Raw genomic sequence first — 23,231 nt, 5'->3', positions numbered from 1 at the left:
GTATGTTCTCGTTCTTGCCAGTTAAACTACAACTCAGAATAGAATAGGTAGCCGAAACACATTGTTTAAAATCAGGGACCCTTTTCCCTCAAGAACATGAATGTCTGACAAGAACCTGTTTCAGTAGTCTCTGTAAGACTTGAGGTTGCCAGCTGGTGAAACTGTGCCAAGGGTGAAAATCGCATGGTAAGGAAGACCTACTTCATCCAGAAGACCCCGGCCCAAGACCACCAGGTGGCAGTACGCGGGTGTAGAGGGAAGGGGAGAGGACTAGTATTACGGAGTTCTTGGAGCTAATTATACTAATCTCCTCCGATGCTTGTGAAATCTGATGAATATGTATATTTGTGTGTAATAAATAACCAGCTTGTTGAGCTCTCGGTGTGCGAGTTAGAAGGAAATATCCCCCTTGCACCCGGAGCCACAATAAACATACCTGCTTTACAACTCTTTGTGAGTTATGAAGTTCTGTTCCATAAATCACTCAGGATTGCCAAGACCACCACTAAACCATATCACTGAGGGCCTCTTTGAATGCTTCCATGGACCGCGACTTCACCACGGCCCTGGGCAGCCTCTTCCAAAGCCTGAGCACCCTTTCTGTGAAGAAATCTTTCCTAATATCCAATCTAAACCTCTCCTGGTGCAGCTTGAGGCCATTACTTCTCCTATCGCTTGTTACCTGGGAGAAGAGACCCACCCCACCTCACTACAATCTCCTTTCAGGCAGCTGTAGAGAGTGACGAGATTCCCCCTGAGCCTTCTCCAGCCTAAACCCCCCCCGCTTCCCTCAGCCGTTCCTCATCGGACTTGTGCTCCACATCCTTCACCAGCTTTGCTGCCCTTCTCTGGACCCGCTCCAGCACCTCAATGTCTCTCTTGTAATGAGGGCCCAGAACTGAACACAGGATTCAAGGTGTGGCCTCAGTAGTGCTAAGAGTCCTTGAAGTCTTGTCCATTACTATCTCTCTATGCACAGTAACATACTTTATTCGGTATCAAGGTGGATAAAGGAATCGCTGCAGCAGATCGTTGTCAGTTAAAATCGCCACAGAAAGTTAAAACAAAACAACAAAAGCACACAAAAGCGAAACTGAAGAAAGAACCCCCAAGCCGCCCCTCCCTCTCCGGGCCCTACAGGCCGAGAACAAACCCCTCCTCTTCCTCGTCCGATGGCGTTTTGATCAGCATCGTTCAAGTCCTCCCACTGAAAAACCCTCCCCAGCCGCAGGCACCCGCCTTGCTCATTTCAAAGGGGCCGCCGTCGGCACAACTAACGCCTGGAAACCCGCTCGCCAGACGTTTCTAACAGGAAACTCGGCTTCGTACTGTCCGCCAGCACCGTCGCTCCACTCCCCCCGCCGGCTCCCTACGCGGCCCCGCCCCTCCGCTTCCTGCCGCCGCGCGATGATGACGCTCCGGGCTCGCCGGGCGCGAGGGGGGTGACATGCCGTGAGGCGGGGGAGCTCGCGGCGTTACCGAGCTGCGCACCGCTGACGCCACCGCTACCGCCACCGCTACCGCCACCGCTACCGCCATGTTCCGCCGGGCCCGGCTCAATGTGCGGCCCAACGTGCGGCCCGCGGTCAGGAGCGCCGCCAGCAGCGCCGCCGGCAGCGCGGCGGACACAGAGCCTCATGCGTCGGGCTCCCCGGCGGCTGCCGGAGCGAAGGCTGCGGCGGAAGCCGTGACCGAGTCCCCGCCGGCCGCGCCGACGGTCGAGAGGTGAGTGCCACCGAGGCCCGCGGTAGCTCGGGGTGGGGTTGGGCCGGGTCGGGCCGCGCCGCGCCGCGCCGCGCGGGTCCTCGGCGGGTGTGGTCTGGATCGCTGCCACAGCCCGTCTGCGGATACCCGGGAGGGGGAGGACCCTGCTCCGGTGCCCTTGGGATGTAGCGGTGGCTGTCTCTCCGGTAACGCTCGTTGTCGCGACACATCGCCTCCGGGTAACACCTGCTTTAGTTTGGCGTTGTCTCCCCTTGAAAACTCCTGAAATAGAGGTGCAGCACTGCGCCCTGTTTGGTGCCTGGTGACGGCAATCGGGCAACAACTTCTGGGTGTCTGACGCATTTGCAACCTAAGCAAAACCTGCGTTTCTTTACTGCAGTTCCACTGCAGGTGCTTGAAACAATGTATAAGTTAAGACTGCAAAGGAGGGGACTAATGTGTTCCAATACGGATTTTTAATGGCAGTGCAGTAGCTGGGAGCTCCAGTTTGTTGTGTGCAGCAAACAAACAAACAAAAGCCAAAAAAAAGGCACTCCATAACTGAATGACTTTGATTTTGCATCCTTACAGCGCTTCCTGTTTTGCCTTCACTTCTTCATGCATTAGCAAGGGAGAACTCTTTGCGTTTTCCTCTTTGGTTTATTTTTAAGTGCTTTTTATTGCATTTGAAATGCATGGTAAAGTTGATCCTAGGATGAGTCAGGCCTTCAGGACTGCCCTGTTGTGGGCTAACCCCCCTAAAGGCCCACACACTGCTGCTTGCTTGCTGAGATGGGCAGAGAGTCGAAAGGCAAATGTGCCAAAAACTTCTTGGTTGAGATGTTAATAGGTAAGGCAAAAGCCTTTTGTATAAGCAAAGCAGAATCAGGAATTCATTCACCTCTTGCCATTTCCAGGAAAGCAGGGCTTCGTGCATGTAGTAGTTACTTGGAAAGACAAAGCTATCACTGCGAACATCTCTCCCCTATTTTCTTCCACAGCTTTTATGCTGAGCATGACACCATATGGTATGGGATATTCCTTATGTCAGTTGGGGTCAGCTGTCCTGGCTGTGTCCCCTCCCAACTCGTTGTGCATCCCCAGCCTTTTTGGTGGTAGGGCAGTGTGAGAAAAGGCCTTGGCTCTGTGTAAGCAGTGCTCAGCAACAGATGAAATGTACTGTGAAAAAAATTAACTATCCCGTCAAAAGCAGTACAGATCAGTTCCTCGGCACATTTCCCCAGTTTGGTAACTGCTTTCCAGAATAACCTTCTCGCTTCTTTTATCTAGCTGGTTTTGCATTCTGCCTGAATACCTCTATTATTTTGGTTGAAAGTCATCCTGAATGGTATAATACAAGGTCGTCTTACTGTCTTCTGTGACTAAAAATTCTGGTATCAGACTAACTAGCATGGCGTATCTTTAGTAGACACATGCTGCCTTTAATTCAACTTGTATTTTACATCTTTTATACTTAAATACGTTTTACATCTTTTATGCTTAAACTTGTGTTGTGCTATAAGGATATTTTTCTTTCAGTTTTTATATAGAAAATTTATGTGTTGCAGAGATCAGGTTACCGGATCTTCTGTTATTCGATACTTTTTTCTTAAATGAAGTTATAATTGTTATTTTTCAGTTGTGTGGTACTGTTGCTGATTCAGCAGATTTATTGAAGACTTGTATGTTTCAGTGTAAATTACTTGTAAGTTCCAAAACTAGACATCAGTGCTGTTCTGAGAGGGAGAATATTCTAAGGGATCTGTTCACATGGCTTAAAAACTAGACCTTTGCCATATAAGTAACAGGCTTGAAAAATACTCAATAAATGTGGAAAATATCTAGGTGTACATCCACCTGTTTTAAAGAAAAAGTAGAGCAGTTATAAAAAACTTAAGACAGTTTGTGATGGAAGTTGTTCATACTGAACATAGAGTACAAACCTTTCAGCTTGCCAGCGCAGAGAAATATATGGGATGTGGCTGGGAAGGAGTTTCTATAGCAAAGCGCTGGTTTGGAAAAATGACACACTTACAAGAAGAGACACTTCGGAATGCTGTGGTGGATTTCACAGCTCTGCTGGGCAAAAAAAGTAATAATCCAGCATAAAACTGCTGTGAGAGTCTCAGGGGAACTTTTAGTCCTGGAAGCAAGTAGAAAATGTACAGGTGAGAGCTGTTGCCTTCTTGCCTCTGTCTGGTCACCCTAAACTGCACTGTAGAGATGGTTCTTACTTTTTGGTTGCTTTTGAAGGCATATAGCAACCAAATAGGAGAAATCAGGCCTAGGGATTTATCACAGGGTAGGCAGTAATAGTTTTTTTGGGAGCTCTCTAGGTAGTGCATTTTAAAGATTGACCACCTGGCTGTGTCTGAAGGTTAAGAAGGAGTGGATTTGAGGGTCATACAATTTGATCTCCAGAGGGCAGTAATTTTTGACATACTGCACAATGTGTTTGTGTGTAGTCTGCAAGAAAAGTAAAATCAAATGTGAGAGTATCTTGCATATTTATCGTTCCAACCTGATGTGTTCCTTCATAGCTGCTCAAACCTGTGTTTGTAGTATAAGTTACTTTCCTTTGTTTTGTTTTCTAAATGGCTAATGTGTTTTGTTGATTATCAGGCAAGTGAAAATTCTCTGAGCATAAGTTTTTTTCCTTTTTTAATGCAGTCATTTGCTGTATCTTTGTATTTCTGCTAAATTGTATTTAACTGTACAGAAATCTGGTGTGGCACTCTGATTTAAAACTCAACAAAACACAGGTGTGGAAAAGATGAACAAAGAATTGCTTTCCACTGTCTCTTGCCATAGAAAACCCAGACGGTGTTGAATGGAACCTGGGAGGATCTTGTTCAAGACAGGCACCAAGTAGTGAGGCTGCCGAACTTGTTGAGGGATGTTCTGTGCACTAAAAATGTATATGAACTCACAGTGTAGGACAAATTGATTCAGCCATTTAAGAGGGGCTGTTAAATACAAAAACCATCATCTGCAGCATTTGTCTGAGTAGTAGACAGTAGCTGGAGAGGATCTGGGAAAGTTTCTCTGGGGGTTTATGCTCTTCTATTCCTTCCAAGGCATTTTCTTGTGACTCTCTTTGATGATAGCTAAGTGAACCATGGGTGTGGTTGTCCTTAGGTACAAGGCATAGTTCCAATGTAAAATTAAAAGGAACTCTTTATGACTCAATTATGATTCTGTGCTGCCTTACTGTAAGCAACAGCTGGAGAGCCAAACACTGCAAGCGTCTGCAGATTTAGGAAAATTGTAGTGGTTGGCAGTTGTGCTTGCGCTTTGAAAATGATTTCTGCATAAGGGATGGAAAAATGCTTAAGAAAGCTTTCCAGGAAAGCTGAACTTTTTCGCCTTTAAAATGCTACTTCTGATGTAGTTAAACGTAACCAGCAGCGTAGCGGCAGCTCGGCTGACTCGCGGGGGGCGGTGCCAGGAGGGACGGCACCAGCCCTGACTGATTAAAAACCCGCCCCAGGGAGGGCGGTGAACAGGGCGTGGTGCGGCCGCTCGCGCGGACAAGCGCGCGGAATGGTGAGCACTCGCCATACGACCAGGGCCCGGTCTGGGAGCTCTGCTGTGGCTGCCCCGGCGGTGGCCAGTGTAGGCACCCAGACAGAGCCGATGAGAGAGGAGGCTGCAGTGCAGAGCTCGGAGTGTAGAGAGAGTGCCTGCACTGGTCTCGTGAGGAAGGGGTGCACGATGGGCAGGGCTGCGCTCGGTGCTCCCTGGTGGGGGTCCTCCTGCCGCGGGTGGCTGAGCTGCGGAATGCTGTCAGTAGACTGAAAGATGTCAGGGAAGCTGACAGGAAGCAGCACTGCTTGCTCTAGGCCTAAACTGTGCAGGAGCCTTAAGCGTCCACTGTAGCTCATGGAGGGAAGAAGGAGGCTGCTAACCCAGGAAGCTGGGAAACAGCAACAAAAAAAAAACAAGAAAAAAAGGAGGAAGAGTACAATCAAAAGCAAGGAGCTTCCTCCTAAATCTGATGTCCCCACCCAGAACCACTTTGCAGTTCTGCAGGGGGCTAATGAGGAAACACACTTGCAGCAGAAACAACCGGCTGGTGCACTGCTAAAGAAGATCTCTACTGGTGCTGCCAGGAAAAACCAGTGGGTCATAGTGGTAGGGGACTCTACTTTGAAAGGCACAGAGGCACTCATCTGTCAGCCTGACCCAGTTTCAAGGGAGGTGTGTTGCCTATCAGGGACATGGATCAGGGATGCTGCAGAGGGGCTGCCTGCTTTAATAAGTCCCACGGACTATTACCCACTTCTAGTTGTCCATGTGGGTGATAGTGATATAGATAGCAGTAGCCCAGAGAACATTAGGAAGGGCTGCAGAGCCCTGGAAGAGGTGGTTAGGGGCTCTGGAGCTCAGATAGTCTTTTAGTCAATTCTCCAGGATAAAGGGGAGGACCTTAAAAAGGCCAGGTGGATTTGGCAGGTTAATAAACGGTTAGAGCAGTGGTGCCACAGTCAGGGGTTTGGGTATCTAGAACATGGGACTCAGTTTGGGAGGCTGGGTCTCCTGGAGGCTGGTGGAGCTGGTCTGACAATGAAGGGGAACAGCGGTTTCGGTAGGAGGCTTGCCAGGCTGGTCAAGGTTGCTTTAAACTAGATGTGTTAGGGGAGGGTGGCATCATTCCATCCCAACACACCCAGTCAGTTGCCAGCACCTACAATAAATGCTCGGAGCAGTGCAGAGACATTTCAGCCGCTCCAGCCAATGAGCCGGCTTCATTTGGAGCTTGGCCCAAATGCCTCTATACATACGCCTGTAGTATGGAGAACAAACAAGAGGAATTGGGGATGTGTGCATGTCTGCGGGGGTATAGTAGGCATTACAGAAACATGGTGGGATGGCTTCTATGACTGGAGTGTTGGAATGGAAGGTTACAGGCTCTTTAGAAGAGACAGGCCCTGCAGACACAGAGGGGGAGTTGCTGTTTGTGTTAGGGATAGGCTGGAGAGTATGGAACTCTGTCTGGGGACAGGTAATCAGTCAACAGAGAGTTTGTGGGTTAGGGTTAAAGGAAGAACAGCAACAGGGGACAGTTTAGGCATGTGAAAGATAACAGGAAGGGATTCTATAGGTACATTGCAAATAAAAGGCAGACTGGGGAAAACATCGGCCCTCTCCAGAAGCTATCAGGAGAACTGGCTACCCTGGATTTGGAGAAGGCTGAGGTTCTTAATGACTTCTTTGCTTCAGTCTTCACTGGCAAATGCTCTGACCACACCACTCAAGTCTTGGAAGGCAGACACGGGGACTGTGAGAATGAAAACCTTAGGCCCACTGTAGGAGAGGATCTGGTTCGAGATCATCTTAAGAACCTGAACATGCAGAAGTCCATGGCACCTGATGAAATCCATCCGTGGATCCTGAAGGAGCTGGCGAATGAAGTTGCTAAGCCACTGTCCATCATATTTGAAAAATCGTGGCAGTCAGGTGAAGGTCCCGATGACTGGAAAAAGGGAAATATAACCCCCATTTTTAAGAAGGGGAAAATGAATGACCCGGGGAATTACAGACCAGTCAGTCTCACCTCTGTGCCTGGCAAAATCTTGGAGCAGATTCTCCTGGAAGGCATACTAAGGCACATGAAAAACAACAGGGTGGTTGGTGACAGCCAGCACGGCTTCACTAAGGGGAAATCCTGCCTGAGCAATTTGGTGGCCTTCTATGATGAGGCTACAGAACTGATGGACGGGGGTAGAGCAGTTGATGTCATCTACCTGGACTTGTGCAAAGCATTTGACACTGTCCCTTATGACATCCTTGTCTCTAAATTGGAGAGACATCAATTTGATGAGTGGACCACTCAGTGGATAAAGAACTGGCTGGATGGCAGCATGCAAAGAGTTGTGGTCAATAGCTCAATGTCCAGCTGGAGACCGGTAACGAGTGGTGCCCCTCAGGGATTGGTGTTGGGACCGGTCTTGTTCAACATCTTTATTGGTGACATGGACAGTGGGATTGAGTGCGCCCTCAGCAAGTTTGCCGATGACACCAAGCTGTGTGGTTCGGTTGATACGCCGGAAGGAAGGAATGCCATCCAGAGGGACCTTGACATGCTTGTGAGGTGGGCTGATGCCAACCTGATGAAGTTTAACCATGCCAAGGGGAAGGTCCTACATCTGGGTCGGAGCAATCCCAGGCACAGCTACAGGATGGGCAGAGAAGAGATTCAGAGCAGCCCTGCGGAGAAGGATTTGGGGGTGTTGGCTGATGAGAAAATGAACATGAGCTGGCTTTAGTGTGCGCTCGCAGCCCAGGAAGCCAACTGTATCCTGGGCTGCATCAAAAGGAGCGTGACCAGCAGGTCGAAGGAGGTGATCCTGCCCCTCTACTCTGCTCTTGTGAGACCTCACTTGGAGTATTGTGTACAGTTCTGGTGTCCTCAACATAGAAAAGACATGGAGCTGTTGGAACAAGTCCAGAGGAGGACCATGAGGATGATCATGGGGCTGGACCACCTCCCGTATGAAGAGGGGCTGAGAAAGTTGGGGCTGTTCAGCCCGGAGAAGAGAAGGTTGCGTGGAGACCTCACAGCAGCCTTCTAGTATCTGAAGGGGTGCTATAGGGATGCCGGGGATGGACTCTTCATCAGGGACTGTAGTGATAGGACAAGGGGTAACGGGTTAAAACTTAAACAGGGAAAGTTTTGATAAGAAGGAAGTTCTTTGCTGTGAGGGTGGTGAGGCACTGGAATGGGTTGCCCAAGGAAGTTGTGAGTGCTCCTTTCCTGGCAGTGTTCAAGGCCAGGTTGGACAGAGCCTTGGGTGACATGGTTTAGTGTGAGTTGTCCCTGCCCCTGTCAGGAGCCAGTAACTTGATGATCTTAAGATCCTTTCTAGCCTTAACTATTCTGTGATTAATATATACTCCTTTAAATTTTTCAGTGATGACAAGGCTGATAGATCGAATGGTGCTGGAGAAGCTAGTAAACCTTCAGAGATGCCTGTGCAGAGGAGAAGACGTATTTCCACCATGCCCAATCTGAAACCTAGAGCTGGACCTTCATCTGCTCAGCGTTTAGCATCAAAACCACTGGAGCAAGCATCAGAGGCTCCTGAAGGCAGTGCTTCACTTCAGAAGGATTCCTCTCCATCAGAGGAGAGTAATTTTGAAAGCTCTTTAAAGTCCCCTATGCTGCCTGAAAAGAAAACACCTGTACCACAAGTGCCACAGAGTTCCCCACTGAAAAAATCAGCAAACGAAGAGCAAACTGTAGATGTAACTGCTCAAAAAAATGATGATACCTTGCAGAAGAATGTACCGTCCCCGCTCAAGGAGAGACCGACACAGGAAAGATCAGAAACACAGGAGGAAAAGTTACCTGTGAAACCTGCTCCTTTAAAAGAGAAACGAGTATGTTCTGACCGTGAAAGGGTCCTCAAAGCTCAGAAGTTAAGAGAAATGCTTAAAGAAGAGCTGAAGAAAGAGCGGATGGTAGGCATCTGTGTTCAGTAATGCTCATCTGTGAAGGGCAAATGTGTAATGCACCTAACATATGGTATCTCTTTGCAGAGGTGTTTTCTGATGCCCATTAGTTGCTTACTGCTAATAGTCTGTGTACTTACAAGTGTATGTAGTCTGTTTATAAGCAGTAGTAGAACTGTATTCTGTCATAATACAGGAATTATATATATCTTTTGATTAGCCCCATAAGCTTTTTTTGCATGAGACCTGTGGTTTTAAGTTTCACAGTTGGTAATACAATTGGAAAATATGATTAAAAAGCTGGGTATTTGGGGTTCCTTGTATCTTTTGAACTTGATTGTTGACCAAGGTCTGTAATTTTTAATAACTTTTCACTTGTGCCAAGTATTAAATTTCTCTTGAGAGACTAAGTTACCTAAGTCAAAATTGTCCTCTCTGACTTTTAAGATAACGTTGGAGGGAGGGGAGGAACAGCAAACCTCCTTGAATGGGGTGCTCTGTAAATAAGTAAAAATATTCATCTGTGAAATAGAAAAGTACTTTCAGTGTGAATTTAAGGGTATTTTTATCTTGTTATGTGGAAACAGTTGAAACAGAAGCCTCCAATAATTGAGGGACGTTCTCCACCAGATCGTTCTAAAATGACCATGAGAGACTTGATATACTATCTGCCAGAAAACAATCCTATGAAGTAAGTATGACTGTTTTCTGTTTCCTTAGGTTAAATGATTTTTCCTTTTTCTACCAATTTAATGTGAAAATGAGAATTCTTAAATCTGGAGTATTAGATGCAGTATTGTAACAAAAGCTGTTAGACATTTGCACGCCTACTCAGTCTTCATACAGAAATAAGAATGGAGATTAGCGTACTTACTGAAATATGAAAACATGAATCTGCCTCTAGTGTTGATTTCTCTCTGTGCAAATGCAGAATAATAGAAATATTTTTGTGGTTTTTTTTGTTTGGGGTTAGTTTTGTGTTTTGTTGTTTTTTGGTTGGTTGGGTGGCTTTGTTTGTTTGGTTGGTTTTTTTGTTTTGTTTTTGTTTTGCATTATTAGCTGCTGTTAAACATTTAATTATGGCTCTTAGGGATGTTATGACTGCCTGCCCAGTCTAGTGGACTACAGGAAGCCAAGCATTTCTCCATCCCAGGTGGTGAAGTGCAAAATGCACAGTAAGACCCCTGAGGTTTTTCCATTTTCCATTGGATGGAATGGAAATTCCAGATGGAATTGCTACTGTTCCCCTTGCAGGTTTTGCTAGTAGCAAGGCTGAGTGCGAATCCCAGAAGTGCATATACACAGGGAATGCTAATATAGCTGGCTCGCACAGACTGCCACAGGCAGAGCAGGGCCTTTTTGCTGTCTACCAAAAAAAGTCACATAAACAGAAGTACAGCTACCTAAGTCCTGTTCTTTCTCTCAGTAGCAGATCAGTGTTCTGGTATTGTTACCACCTGTTTGTTACTGTTTGTGTGCTTCTGTATTACATTTTTCACTTCCCTTGTTTTATGGGTTTTTTGTTTGTTTTATTTTTTTACACTGAAAAATTCCTAAGCAGGTAATGAACCAGATGCTCTCACATTCTCTGTACCTTTACAGTGGATTACAGCTTGAAATATCTTTTTTTGTCCTTGCTTATACAAAAAAACCCACAAAATTCATTGAGCAGTGGTGGTTTTCAATTAGACCTAAGCCTAGATGTGGTACAAAGAATTGAAAAAAACCTTTGTGTTTCTTTGTCTGTTACCCAATAAAGCAGGTTTCATGGAATGAAGCAGAAATCTATCTGTACAAACATTCATCTCTACCTTTTTATAAAATTCTAGGTCTTCAGTGGCAGAAGAAAATAGAACAGAAAAAAGTTCTGCACTAAGTCAAATGAAAGAGTAAGTTGGTGGTGGAAATAATCATAGTCAAAAAGTTTTCTGTTGTTGTTAAAAAACCCCCATGTTTCTGTGGTGATAGTAAGGGTGGGGTTTTTTGGTTGTTTTGTTTTTGTTGTTTTTTTGTTGGGGTTTTGTTGTTGTTGTTGTTTTGTTGGGGTTTTTTTGTTGTTTTTTTGTTTGGTTGGTTTTTTTTACTGTTTCAGTATCATAGCCCATATTTATAAGAAATTGCAATTCGGGAGGGGAAGGTGGTTAAAGAGCATTTTGCTTTCACTATTTGCTTTCAGTATTCTGGTTTTGGATTTGTCCATTTTACAATAGAATAAAAGCAGATTCTAGAGTTTATGTACTCACTAACTTGCTGATGGCTTGAATTGCTGGGTGGTTCATTAAAGTGTTAAATGTCTGGCATACAGAGCAGCAATTCAAAACACTAACAAAACTAATATTTTTGCTTCGTCTATTAAAATTTTAGACAGGAAGAGAAAAGTCCTGATCATGAAGATGAGGAGGAGGATGATGAAGTAGAGAATGGGGAGGAGAGTCAGGATGGTTCACTTCTAGTTCCTCGTGTGAAAGTAGCAGAAGATGGTTCAATTATTCTGGATGAAGAAAGGTAACAAATTTGGTGCCTGACTCATGCACAATATACAGTACATTGCTGCTTAGTTTGTGAGTAGAGAACAGTTAGTTTGGATGGGGACAAATGCAAGTGTATTTCTGTTGAGAGTTGATCTGTCCTAACTTGGGAAGCAGTACAAACATGTGGCAAAATATGAGCAGTAGTTGTGCAGACTTTCTCTATGAGAAATGTTTTTGGAGAAGGAGATGGAGAGGAAGATGTCATATTTTGTTATAGTGAACAAATACTGAGTATTCGTCAAACTTCTGAATGCGTTCTTTTTAGTTAACTTTCTTTGTTTCTCACAGCATGTGTGTCTGCTTACTGTTATTTGGCTGTCAGTATGACTTGCTCCAGCTTTGCATCTTGCATGTTGCTGCTTTATATATTTATATCGATAGAGATTTATTAGTCTGTTTTCAGTAACTTAGCTTAGAATATGGCTTTTTTAAAGTAACGATTATCAAATTATTGAGTTCCCCAAATGTATTATTAGCATGAGATTTAGACCAAGGATGGAGCAGTCCTGGTAAAAGAATTTGAAAGTATATGAAAAGGATATGGAGAGGCTGTTGTGGTTTTGCGTAATAATTTTCTTGAATGTTAAAAAGACAGCATTTTTCTTTTATTTAAGTTAATTACGCCTGTCTATACTATATCTTACAAAAATCATATTTATGTGTACAGGGTGCGCTAGGATAATGATTTTTTGCTGCGTTGTCTCATTAAAATGCGTGTTAATGTAATTATTAAACCTGATTACACAGTACAAACACTGACTTGTGGCTGGCCTGTAAACATCTACTATGTTTCTTGTTAGCATTGTTTTCAGATAAATCTCTGTGTGTGTTTGCTTTTCCAGTTTAACTGTAGAAGTTCTAAGAACAAAAGGTCCATGTGTTGTAGAAGAAAATGACCCCATCTTTGAACGTGGTTCTACAACTACATATTCTAGCTTCAGGAGAAGTTGTTACACAAGACCATGGTCAAATAAAGGTGAGCATATTTTGGTTTCAGGTTTTGAGTCTGCAAAAAAAATCTTAGTTTTCCATCTATGCTTTATACTCAACAATTTTTATTTCTAGTGGAGTAAATGGATCTGTTTGCGTGATGTAGTCTCAACCCTACAAACACTTAGAATAAGCAGAGCTTTCATGCTTACTGTGAAAACTGGCATTTTTAAAAAGCCCAGTGCCTTGTGACATGAAGGCTGTCTCTGATTTCCTTCTGTCATGGATGTTTAGACACTGTGGAAATCTAGTCTGCCTTATCAAAAGTATAATTTCGGATTCTGGATTCTCTTTTCATGTTCTTCAGTTTTATAACAGATTAGACAGTTCTTTTTGTTAAAAGGCCAGTCAGCAATGTTATTAGATATGTTATTAGAAGTACTTAGATGAAATAATACACATATTCCAGCTGAGCTGAGCTTGCAGCAACAGTAGATATCCTTAAAGTTATTGATCTGGTTGCATTAAGTTTGGTGGTTTTGAGTAGCAAGAAGGATGGTCAACTAAATACTTAAATATGTGAATCTTCTTTCTTTTTTTTTTTCCCCTCACTCCAGAAACAGACATGTTCTTTTTAGCAATCAGTATGGTAGGAACAGACTTCTCCTTGATTGGACGGCTGTTCCCTCATAGAGACAGAGCAGAAATTAAGGTAAAAATTGAAGCACTCAGTAAAGCAAGTAAATGTTTGTTTTCACTTTTCTTTTTCTCATTTGCTATTCCTATGCTTCCTCTATTAGTATTGATAATTTTGATATTTATTGGATCTATAGCAATACTTTCTTTAATACCTGTTTCCAAGAGGTATTAAGTATCTGAAACATTGATATGCTGAGTTGAATTCCAGTCAATATTCAGTGAATCTAGCGTACGTAGACACAGTTTGTCTCTATTTTCTTTTAATTGAAGAATGCTAGTAAGCATAATTGGATGTTTGGTGAGGGTTGCCTGTGTGGCCTCTTTCATGGTATCCAGCTGGGAAAATCTTTGATATTTCAAACCCTGCTTAGATGTGAAGTAAGGACAAAAATGTTGAAAATAATAAAAAAAATAATAACTGGTGTTACCTATTGGTAACAAATTTTATATATAAAATTAATTACAAACTTGTGTTCTGTGAGTGTGCATGTAAGTTTAACAATTTTAGTTGGTAGAAAGTTTGTTGCATTGAAAGCTTGTCTTGATCTGCCATTTAGTACAATATAATGTTACTAAAAGGGACAGTTATACCTTTGCTTTTAGAACAAGTTCAAACGTGAGGAAAAAGCTAATGGATGGAGGATAGACAAAGCTTTCAGTAAGTAAAGTAAATGTACCCCACCCTACAATGAGTCATTAAATTGTAGTTATTTTTTTCATACGTAAGTCCGAGAGCAGCATGTTAATACATTATTTGACATTGTAGCACAATTTGTGTATTGTATCATCACTTCTTCAATTTTCTAAACTGCTAAGTACTGTAGCCTTATTACTATTTGTTTTCAAAACCAAGCTACCATAATCCATATATATGTTAACTCTAGTCCCTGCTCAAGTGATACAGAAATTCTTTTAAGAAAGAATTTTCTGTTTAAATTTATATAATCTTTGCTTTTTAGCATCATAACATGTACCACTGATTATTTTACAAAGCAGAAACTTGGAAAAATTATCAACTTTGAAATACTTTCTGTTTGTTTGCTTTAATCTTCTAGAAGAAAAGCGGCCTTTTGACTTTGAATTCTTTGCCCAGTTGCTCGAGAAAGTCTTAGCGGATGAGGAAAAGAGGAAGCATAAGACTGTTAAAAGCCAAAAGGCAAGGGAAAAGAAGCTTCCAAGGCCTCGAAAGAAGCCAAAAGGTACATCAGAAGAATGCTTAAGGTCGCATTCACAGAGCAGTGGTCAGTAATGTATTGCCAGCAGGGGAAAAATCACGTAGGCAATCTTTTCGTTCCCTGTTGCAGAGAGGGCAAGAGGATCCTGGCTACATAGTGTAACCTTTTCAGATATAGTTTACTGATGTGTGGGATGATGATGACTGGTAGCAGCCTGTTTCCTGAGATGAGTTTTCTCTGGACAGGAATTTGAGACCACCCTGAAATTTGTTCTCTTCTGCAGTCTGAAGCACTGATATTCTAAACAGGATATTCTAATTTAATAGTTGATAAGTGTCTGTTGTGGTTTAAGCCCAGACTGTAGATTAGAACCATGCAGTCTACTTCTCCCCCTCCTTTTCTTCCCCGCGCTCCTGGAGGGACGGGGAGGAGAATCGAAAGAATGCAACTCCCACGGGTTGAGATAAGAACAGTCCAGTAACTAAGGTATAACACAAATCACTACTGCTACCACCAATGATAATAATGATAAAGGAAATAACAAGGGAAGAGAATACAACCACTCACCGACCGATAGCTTGCCCCCACCCAGCAGCCAACTAGCCCTTCCGGGTAACTCCCAGTTACATCCCTCGGGCATGACGTGCTGCAGTATGGAATACCTCTTTGGCTAGTTTGGGTCAGGTGTCCTGTCCCTGCTTCCTCCCGGGTTCCCCTCCTCCCTGGCAGAGCATGAGACTCACAAAGTCCTTGGTCAGAGTAAACATTCTGACCAGCAACTGAAAACATCAGTTTTTATCAGTATTATCCCCAGGCCAAAAGTCAAAAACACAGTGCTGCACCAGCTGCTGAGAAGGAGAAAAAGTGACTGCTACTGCTAAACCAGGACAGTGTCTTTATGAGTTGCTAACAAATTCACTTTTAGAATCCTTGGGCTAAAGCTGTATTTGGCAAGCTCTTTTGTGACTTTTAATTTAAATTTTTCTTACTTTTAAAACTCTCTTCTTTTAATGGTTCTGTTTCTCCTTTAATTATAGTTTGACTCCCTGAGTTTGAATGGTGTGATTCTTTTCAAGAAGTCTTATAAGAGTTGTTTTAGTTTTCTGGTCTGTTCAAAATAGAGGGTAAAGATTTTCTTTAATTACTGTTGATCACCATATAGTATTTTATTGCCTCAGTACTTTTTAAGGGACCCTTCAGAGATGTGCCTAAATTAGCAACAGTTATAGTGACACCATTTCATAAATTCGCTGCTAATTCTGTGAGGTTGTTCGTTTGTTTGTTCCACAAGGACCCATTTTCTTCATAAGTGGTATTGTGGAACAAACGAGTGAACAATGTTTTTAAAGGGGATGCTAGCTAGGAAGCTACATTGCTTTTTAAGTGTTAAAATTGACATAGTTGCTGCTTTTCTTGATTTCAGATTTGATTAAGTAAAATATTCCACCTGTTAGGACTTAGAGCCACAGACAGAATCCTGTTTGTAGACTTCAGTGGTAGATTAAAAGTACTTTATGTGTAAAGGAATGTGAGTATGCCTTTCTACTTCTCTTGCATTTTAGATTTTTTTAATTACAGGGGAACAAGTTTGTGTAAGAATAGGGAAAGGTTCTTGGTGGTTGATATTCTGCATAAATATAAGATCAAGACAAAATATCCTGAAAAGGAGAGGGAGGAGGATTTTAAAAACTTGTTAAACCCAGAAGAAAATTTGTGAATTATTAACTAGATAATAATTTATCTTTCTTAGGTAAATAAAAAATTATTAACTACTATACATTTATTGATTAAAAATTTAAATAATTAAAATTGCTTTTTCATGGCATACTTTCTGCAGCTATTATAATTTCTTTCCGAAGAGATACAGTTCTTTTCAGGAATAGCAACACATACTTTTCCTGGTGTCTGTGCTACCTGCTAAAAAGGATAGGAACAAAAACATTTACTAAATTGGCTTTATATCTTATATTGACTACCCTGGTGAAGTGTTGTTCCATGTGCAGAACGTGTTTAGCGTTGAAGTTAATCTGTGCTGAAGCTTTTCTGGTAAGTCAGTAACTGGCTTCTTATGGTCCTGCTCATTTTCCTGGCAGTATATTTGCAGTGATGTATGAACTAACAAGATGTTGCTAGTGGAGATATCTTTGCTAGTTAGGTTGCGTAATACTTCACCAGTCTATTAAACAGGAACTATTTTGTCTCAGGAGCGAAAGCTGCCAGCACAGAAGCTGCTGATGATCAAGATGGTTCTCGCAAAGCTAGAATTTCTGATGGAGAAACGGAAGCAGATGCTGTGACGGCTGAGAAAGAAAATGAGAAATCTTTGCGCATTTCTGAAAAGGCAGAAGAGCAGGTTGCATTAGAGCCAGTGTTAGCAAAAAAGAAGAGAAAGAAGAAGAAAAAAGATGATCTTGAACAGGAAGGGGAGAATCTTCCAGAAGAAATGGTTGTCCCTCCAAAAATTGCTGAAGAAGGGAAGTCTTCTAAGAAAAGTAAGAGGCAAAAATGCTCACTTTCAAATATTCAAATATAAATTTTACATAAAGACATTGCAAATTTAAAAAATAAGAACTTGAGTTTTGGTCTATGTTGGGAAGTTGTGGAACAATGCCTTTCAAAATCAGCTTTCATACTAAGTCTAAACATACTTTATTTTAGCTGAGAACAGTTCTCCTAAATCTTAATACTTGGGCATTTTCTGCTGGGATTTTTTTCTCTTAAAGTAACTCTTGCTTTGTTGTAGCTAGGATTTGAGAATTGGAATTGTAAGATTTGGCCAGAATGTCCAAATTGATTTAATTCTCATTCAGTAGCAGAAAAAAGTGTGGTATGTGATGCAAACAAAGATGATCATACTAGCTGCAGAGAAGAACTGAACAATGTTATGGAAGGAAAACAAGATGAGGCTGCTGTTACAGAGGAAGAGGGATCAGAGTCCTGTTTACCAGTGGATGACATAATGGAGAGAGAAAGTGATGTCAACTTATGCAGGTAATGTTTAAAATCTTAGGTAATGTTTTAAAATCTTAAAAGCTTAGGTAAAATAAGAATAGTTCAGAGTTTTAATATTTGTTTTATTCATGCTTATCATCAAGTTAACTGGCACAGAATAGGCAGGGATTTTTTGGTTTTGAGGATTATTCTTGGGGTTTTGTAAACTGTTTTTAATTTACACTCTCAATGTCCCCTGATGGGCTGCCCCTGTAAAATTGATTTACGTTAATATTAAAATCCCATCCAAAACTGCTTCACTTTTGAGTGTTCATATTAGCTTATCCTAACGCCTGATATTTCTTTCAAAGCGCTCCTTGGTAATGTTGCTAAGTAATATTGCTATACACTTGGAATTTATGTCTGTTTGTAATAACATGGTTCTTGTAGGAAAGGTATGTTGCTTGGATTTTATTTGTGCAGAACCTAGGTGGGGGGCAGGCTTTTGATTTCTGTTTTGGACGTTGTCTTACTAGAAGGAGTAATGTTTATTCACTTATTGAATGTTTATAAAGCTTATTATATAAGGAAGTGGTAAATCTAAAAAGTCATTATGAAGCTGTTACTGCTACTTCAGAATTTAATGTGTCAGTTGTTGTATTTAACTGTGTTGTACTATTTATTATTTCATGCAGATTCCCAGAAAATTTTATGTGCTTTAATACCTGATTGGAATCATTCGAAGGAACAGATTTGTCTTTGAACTCAATATAGATTGTTACAGAAAATCAGAAAAAAAAGTTTCTGCATACAGTTTCTATTAAAGTCTGTTCTAATAATGAGATGGGATTTTAACACCTTGTAATAGTACTACAGAAGTTATATTAAAGCTCATATCCTGCAAATACCACAAAACCTTCGCAGATACTCTGAAACACATTATTAATGTCAAATTTGTGTAATTTTTATGCAACTTGACCGATCTGTAAAGGATAATGCTTTTTTAATTAAAATACATTTATATGGTTTTGTGTGCTTTTATTGACTTCAGCTTTGAAGATAGCAATGATGTTACACTAGAAATGGAACCTGCTAAACCGAGAACACTAGATACTAGAGATGATGTATCACAGGAAAGCCAGATTTCAGACTTACCAGTTTCAAACATCAGAAGCAAAGAAGGACAATCTGAAGAAACTAGAGAAACAAAGGTATGTATATACTTTTTTTTTTTTAATGTAGCTCTTACTTCTTAAGCAATTTGTCTTAACCATTACAGTATTGTTGTAAATCAGAGCTCTTTTTTTTTTGGCTGGTTTTGTGATGGTTTTACCACTAGGCAGAAAAAAAGGCAACAAGTCTGAGAACGTCACCAAAATTTAAATGCTACCAGTTTGGTTGGCTTTACTGGGTTGTCTGTTGCACTACATTTATTCAGAGAGTATCTGTGCATGCTTGGCTTATCTCATAGACAATTTAAACAGCTGAATAATTTTATTATTCACAAGTGAAGCAGTATAAGATCAACAGTAAAACTTCAGAGCAAGTTTTGGCTTACACTTACTAGCACAGGGCTGTGAACTGATTTGAGAAGGTTGAGCAGCTGAGTTGTTCGTGCTGCCTCAGGATGGAAACCTGTGTAAACCTTTGTCCACTGGTACTGGCTGCCTTGAGGTGTTTCAGGAAAGATCTAGGAAACCAGACCAAGACTGAATGATCTTTCTTTGAGTACAGTCTAATCAGGTCCAGCAGTTCAGGAACCTTCTGAAATTGCATCTGGCCTCTTTCCAAGCCCTTGATGCACCTCCTGCTTGTGAGTTTGTCTAGCTGCTTTACTGCATAAATCTGTACATTTGTGGTGAATTGAATGCTAAAATTCATTCCTTTAATTATTTACTTAATTTAAAAAGTGTATTCTTCGGACTGTTTTAAGATGATGGCTTGTAGTTTGATGAGAACTGTACTTTCGAGACATTTCTGTTCATGTTTATGATGTTCCTGGTTATGTTTTCCAAGCTGTTTTTGTTTATAATGCCACATATTCCTCTCTCATGATCTGGGTGAGGAGGCAGAGCATACCCCTAGCAAATCTGCAGATTACACAGAACTGGGAGTAGTTGCTGATACACCAGAAGGTTGTGCTGCCATCCAGAAGGATCCGGAGAGGCTGGAGAAATGGGCTGACAGGAATCTCATGAAGTTCAACAAGGAGAAGTGCAAGTCCTGCACCTGGGGAGGAACAACCCCAGGCACCAGGACGTGCTGGAGGCCAGCCAGATGAAAAGCAGCAGGATAGGGAGGAAACCTGGGAGCCCAGCTGCACACCAAATTGAACATGAGCCAACCATGTGTCCTGGCTGCAAAGTAGACTAATGTCATCTCTCCTGTGATGAAAAGCTGAAAGAGTGGGGATAGTTAGCCTTGAGATGGAGAAGGCTCAGGGGGGTCTCTTCAATAGCTATATAAAAACCTAAATGGAGGGTGCAGAGAGGACAGAGCTGGTCTCTTTCAGTGGTGCCCAGTGACAGGACCAGAGGCAATGGGCACAAACTGAAACACAAGAGGATCCTTCTGAACATCAAAAAATACCTTTCCACTGTAGTTGAGCACTGACACAGTTACCTAGAGAGACTGTGGAGTTTCTGTCTTTGGCAGTAATCAAAAGGCATCTGGGCAGGGTATTGGGCAGCCAGCTGTAGGTGGCCCTGTGTGAGCAAATGATGTCCAGAGGACCCTGCAGACCTCAACCATTTGTGAATCTTGTTCTTGTTTCTGCTTTTTTTTACATTACAGAAAATAGTCTACATTTATCAGTTCCTTTCTGTATTTTTTTTTTTTTTTAATTCAGAACGGAGATGTGTATGACTTGCATATACCAGATGAAAAGCAGAGTACATCAGAAAGCCATTCTCAATCAGAAATCATGTAGGTAAAATAATTTTTCCTTGAATTTACTTGAGCTTAACCTGCATTTACTTAATTTGGATACAGTTCTAATTGACCATAGTATGCTGGACTAGATGGTAGATCATGATAACTTTTGAGTAGCAATCCTTTAACCAAGATTTAAAATTTTATGTGGGAATGAAAAGGAGAACTTAAGTAAGCTTAAAAAATAACTAACCTCTCTGTAACAGCGACAGTAAAGCTTCCTTAAAATATTTTAAAGTAGATTCCACTGAAAGCCAGCAGAGTTTATTTGACACTCTTTGCATGAAGTAGTAGCATATCTTCTAATACCAGAAAGATGTAATGTAATTTTTTTAAGGTTATTGCTGCATTACCCATACGGTCTGTGGTATTCTTGAAGTACGTCTTGGACCATATAAAACTTCAAGCTTCTCTTTGGTAATAATATGTATCACCTCTTTTTATATTGTAAGGAAAACTGAAATGCTAGCAGGCGTAAGGTGCTTGCAAAGACCTAAACCCAATTTAGTGAGATCATCTGTAAGGAGAGAAGCAGCAACACAGAAGAAAGTGGAGGCCGAGACTTCCTCTTCAAACCTTGTGAATGCTGATGCAAAGGTCAGAAGGAGGAACATTGCTTAATATGCTATGCTCTTGATGCTGTATCTGTTCTTGTCAGTGCTGGTACTGTGGACCGGCTACAGTCTAATAAGTAGTGTTCTGAGAACTGCTTTTGATGCATCTGTACACTTGTCCAAGAGTAATAGTCCTTGCCTCAATTCCAGTGCTCTGAGGAAGATGGTAGAGGAAACAGAAATGAAGCCACACAAGTAGAGAGCATGGCTTTGGATACTAAGTCTGAGTAAGTATTGAGATTGCTTTTCCAGTCTTCTGGAATGGAGCGACCATAATTGTGCTTTTACAAGAAGGCAACAATAATTGTGAAGTTTTAATATAAGCCTTAAATTTGACTTCAGAATTTTGTTGGATGGTATCAAGTGGTACTGTGGTAGAAGGCATGTGCTTATTTTTTTGGGAAGTTGAGGAAAATGTTACTTTATGAAGTACCAACTGTGCTTGGAATTTGGAAGGGGGTAGAGAAAGAAGTGATAACTATGCCATTGCCTTCCTCCCAGCCTCAGTTGCCAGATAATAGCTCTGCTTCTGACACTTGCAAAAGCACCTATGGTATGCAGTCTAGTTAGATTCCTCCCGTATGATAACTTTGTTTTTTTAATAGGTAGATAAGCTGAGTTTCCACACTCTGTAAGACTAAAGAAAGTTTGGTTCTCTTGTGAGGAAATCTGTGTAAGTTGTGCAAATCCTGCCAAAGACAACCCAGTTACACTAAAGAAAGCTGTGCAAGTCATTGAATATTACATAGACTTGAATATTATGGAGTAAATGTCACTGTTGTGGATCCTTTGTGCAGAGAACCTGAAAAAAATGTAATTGCAAAGACAGTAGTTGGAGGGTGTCGACAGAGATTTAAGCCTAATATTACAAGAGCATCTGGAAAGAAAGAAGAGCCTGAAAAAGATGCAGGAAATGAGACAGTGTCTCATCTACAGCCTAAGGAGGAAACTGAAAAGGTATTTAATAGAGTAAGTTAGCTGGAGATAATGTGTTAGCTAAAAGGTTGCTAGATAAAACAGCAATGTTATCTTTTTAATTTCTTTTTTTCCCCCTGAGTATGACCAGGAATCAGCCGCTTACTAACCTGCAGTGACAGCGTGGTACTGTTTAGAGGCCTCAGCTAAGCTGGAACTTGTCACACAAACAGTAGACGGCAATAACCTTTCAGGTCTTGCAGCAAATCCAGCTTTAGTTTGATAAAAATTTTACTGCATCTTTCTGACTATGTGAAATCTACCCCTGTAATTGTCTGTGTCTCTCACATGCAATCCACTTTGTATCCTGTCACAGTTACCTGGTCTGTTAGGTAATGCTGTACTTCATAAATGTAAGAAAGTTGATGTCTCAATGTTATATTTGTATTTAGAACACTGACCAGAGTGATAGGTCTGATGCTACCAGTGAAGAAGCTGCAGAAAAAGGTGATAAAATCCTGGAGACAGTGCCTCAGTAAGTATGTGAAAAACGAGGAGACATGCTACTCTCCAGTCATTTGCCATCCCTTTCAGTTCTGGAAGTATTACATACTATTGTAATTAGAGAAGTTTCTGAAGAAACTTCAGCAATAAAACAGAAATTGAGGGAAGAATGGGAATTTTTTAATGCATGATTAACAAATGATTAAATATTTTTTGTTTTTTTAAAGAGTAGCTTTTAACTGAGGTGTCAATCATGATAAATGCAGAAAAAAGTCCCTCAAAAGCTAAAACAAGTCTCCTCTACTAGCTTTAATACTGAAAAGTGTCAGTTTCAGTGGCTAAGTACTCAAACATAAAGCATAAAAGCATAGGAAAAATTTCAACATATGGGCATTTTAATGCACATACTAGGAAGTGTTTCTTAGATTTCTTTTCCATGGAGAAATGGCAGCGGTAGTGTAACAGGAGAAATGTTTTACAGGAGAGTTTGTTTTGAAAGGGATTAAAAAAAGGCTAGTGTGTATCCAATATTTTTAGATTAGTAAGATTATGAAGTTATATATGTATTTTCTGAATGTTTGTGATTTTTTTAACCCTTTATTAAATTAGGTCCATCTGCCTCTAGACCAGATAGGAATACAAGAAGAGCCATTATGTCAGAAAAAGGGCTGTCTAGTGTGGTATCCTGTCTCCAATGGGAAAAGCCAAAGAACAGGGCAAAGATAAGTTTAAACTTGTCAGGTACTTTTTCAGTCTCTAGCAGATATACTTCTGAATTTATTGTTTCATGAAGTTGGTAATGCATAGCTCTATTTTAGATTTAAAAAAAAAAAAAAATCACT

At 41.4% G+C, this 23,231-nt stretch overlaps 1 protein-coding gene across 13 annotated transcripts in view; it reads left to right on the top strand.

Moving 5' to 3' along the window:
• Positions 1-890: 890 nt before the first annotated feature.
• Positions 891-23,231, top strand: part of BDP1 (BDP1 general transcription factor IIIB subunit) — a 55,272-nt gene continuing 32,931 nt past the window's right edge. For 10 of the 13 annotated variants that reach the window (XR_013958693.1, XR_013958694.1, XM_080636923.1 and 7 more), the window contains exons 1-17: positions 891-1,725; positions 8,619-9,168; positions 9,747-9,850; positions 10,989-11,048; positions 11,524-11,664; positions 12,533-12,666; positions 13,238-13,332; positions 13,923-13,977; positions 14,375-14,518; positions 16,699-16,986; positions 17,305-17,485; positions 18,477-18,636; positions 20,274-20,350; positions 20,809-20,953; positions 21,121-21,197; positions 21,768-21,939; positions 22,338-22,420. Coding sequence is in view for 11 of the 13 variants with exons in the window: in XM_080636923.1 (XP_080493049.1) it covers positions 1,538-1,725; positions 8,619-9,168; positions 9,747-9,850; positions 10,989-11,048; positions 11,524-11,664; positions 12,533-12,666; positions 13,238-13,332; positions 13,923-13,977; positions 14,375-14,518; positions 16,699-16,986; positions 17,305-17,485; positions 18,477-18,636; positions 20,274-20,350; positions 20,809-20,953; positions 21,121-21,197; positions 21,768-21,939; positions 22,338-22,420 (2,654 nt within the window). In the remaining 2 variants the exon portion in view is untranslated. The remainder of the gene's footprint in view (positions 1,726-8,618; positions 9,169-9,746; positions 9,851-10,988; positions 11,049-11,523; positions 11,665-12,532; positions 12,667-13,237; positions 13,333-13,922; positions 13,978-14,374; positions 14,519-16,698; positions 16,987-17,304; positions 17,486-18,476; positions 18,637-20,273; positions 20,351-20,808; positions 20,954-21,120; positions 21,198-21,767; positions 21,940-22,337; positions 22,421-23,231) is intronic. The other 3 variants (XM_080636921.1, XM_080636919.1, XM_080636920.1) reach the window with 3 other exon arrangements.

The sequence above is a fragment of the Psittacula echo genome (assembly GCF_963264785.1).
Source record: "Psittacula echo genome assembly, chromosome: Z".
In the NCBI taxonomy this organism is placed as follows: domain Eukaryota; kingdom Metazoa; phylum Chordata; class Aves; order Psittaciformes; family Psittacidae; genus Psittacula; species Psittacula echo.
This window is presented reverse-complemented; position numbering and strand designations above follow the sequence as displayed.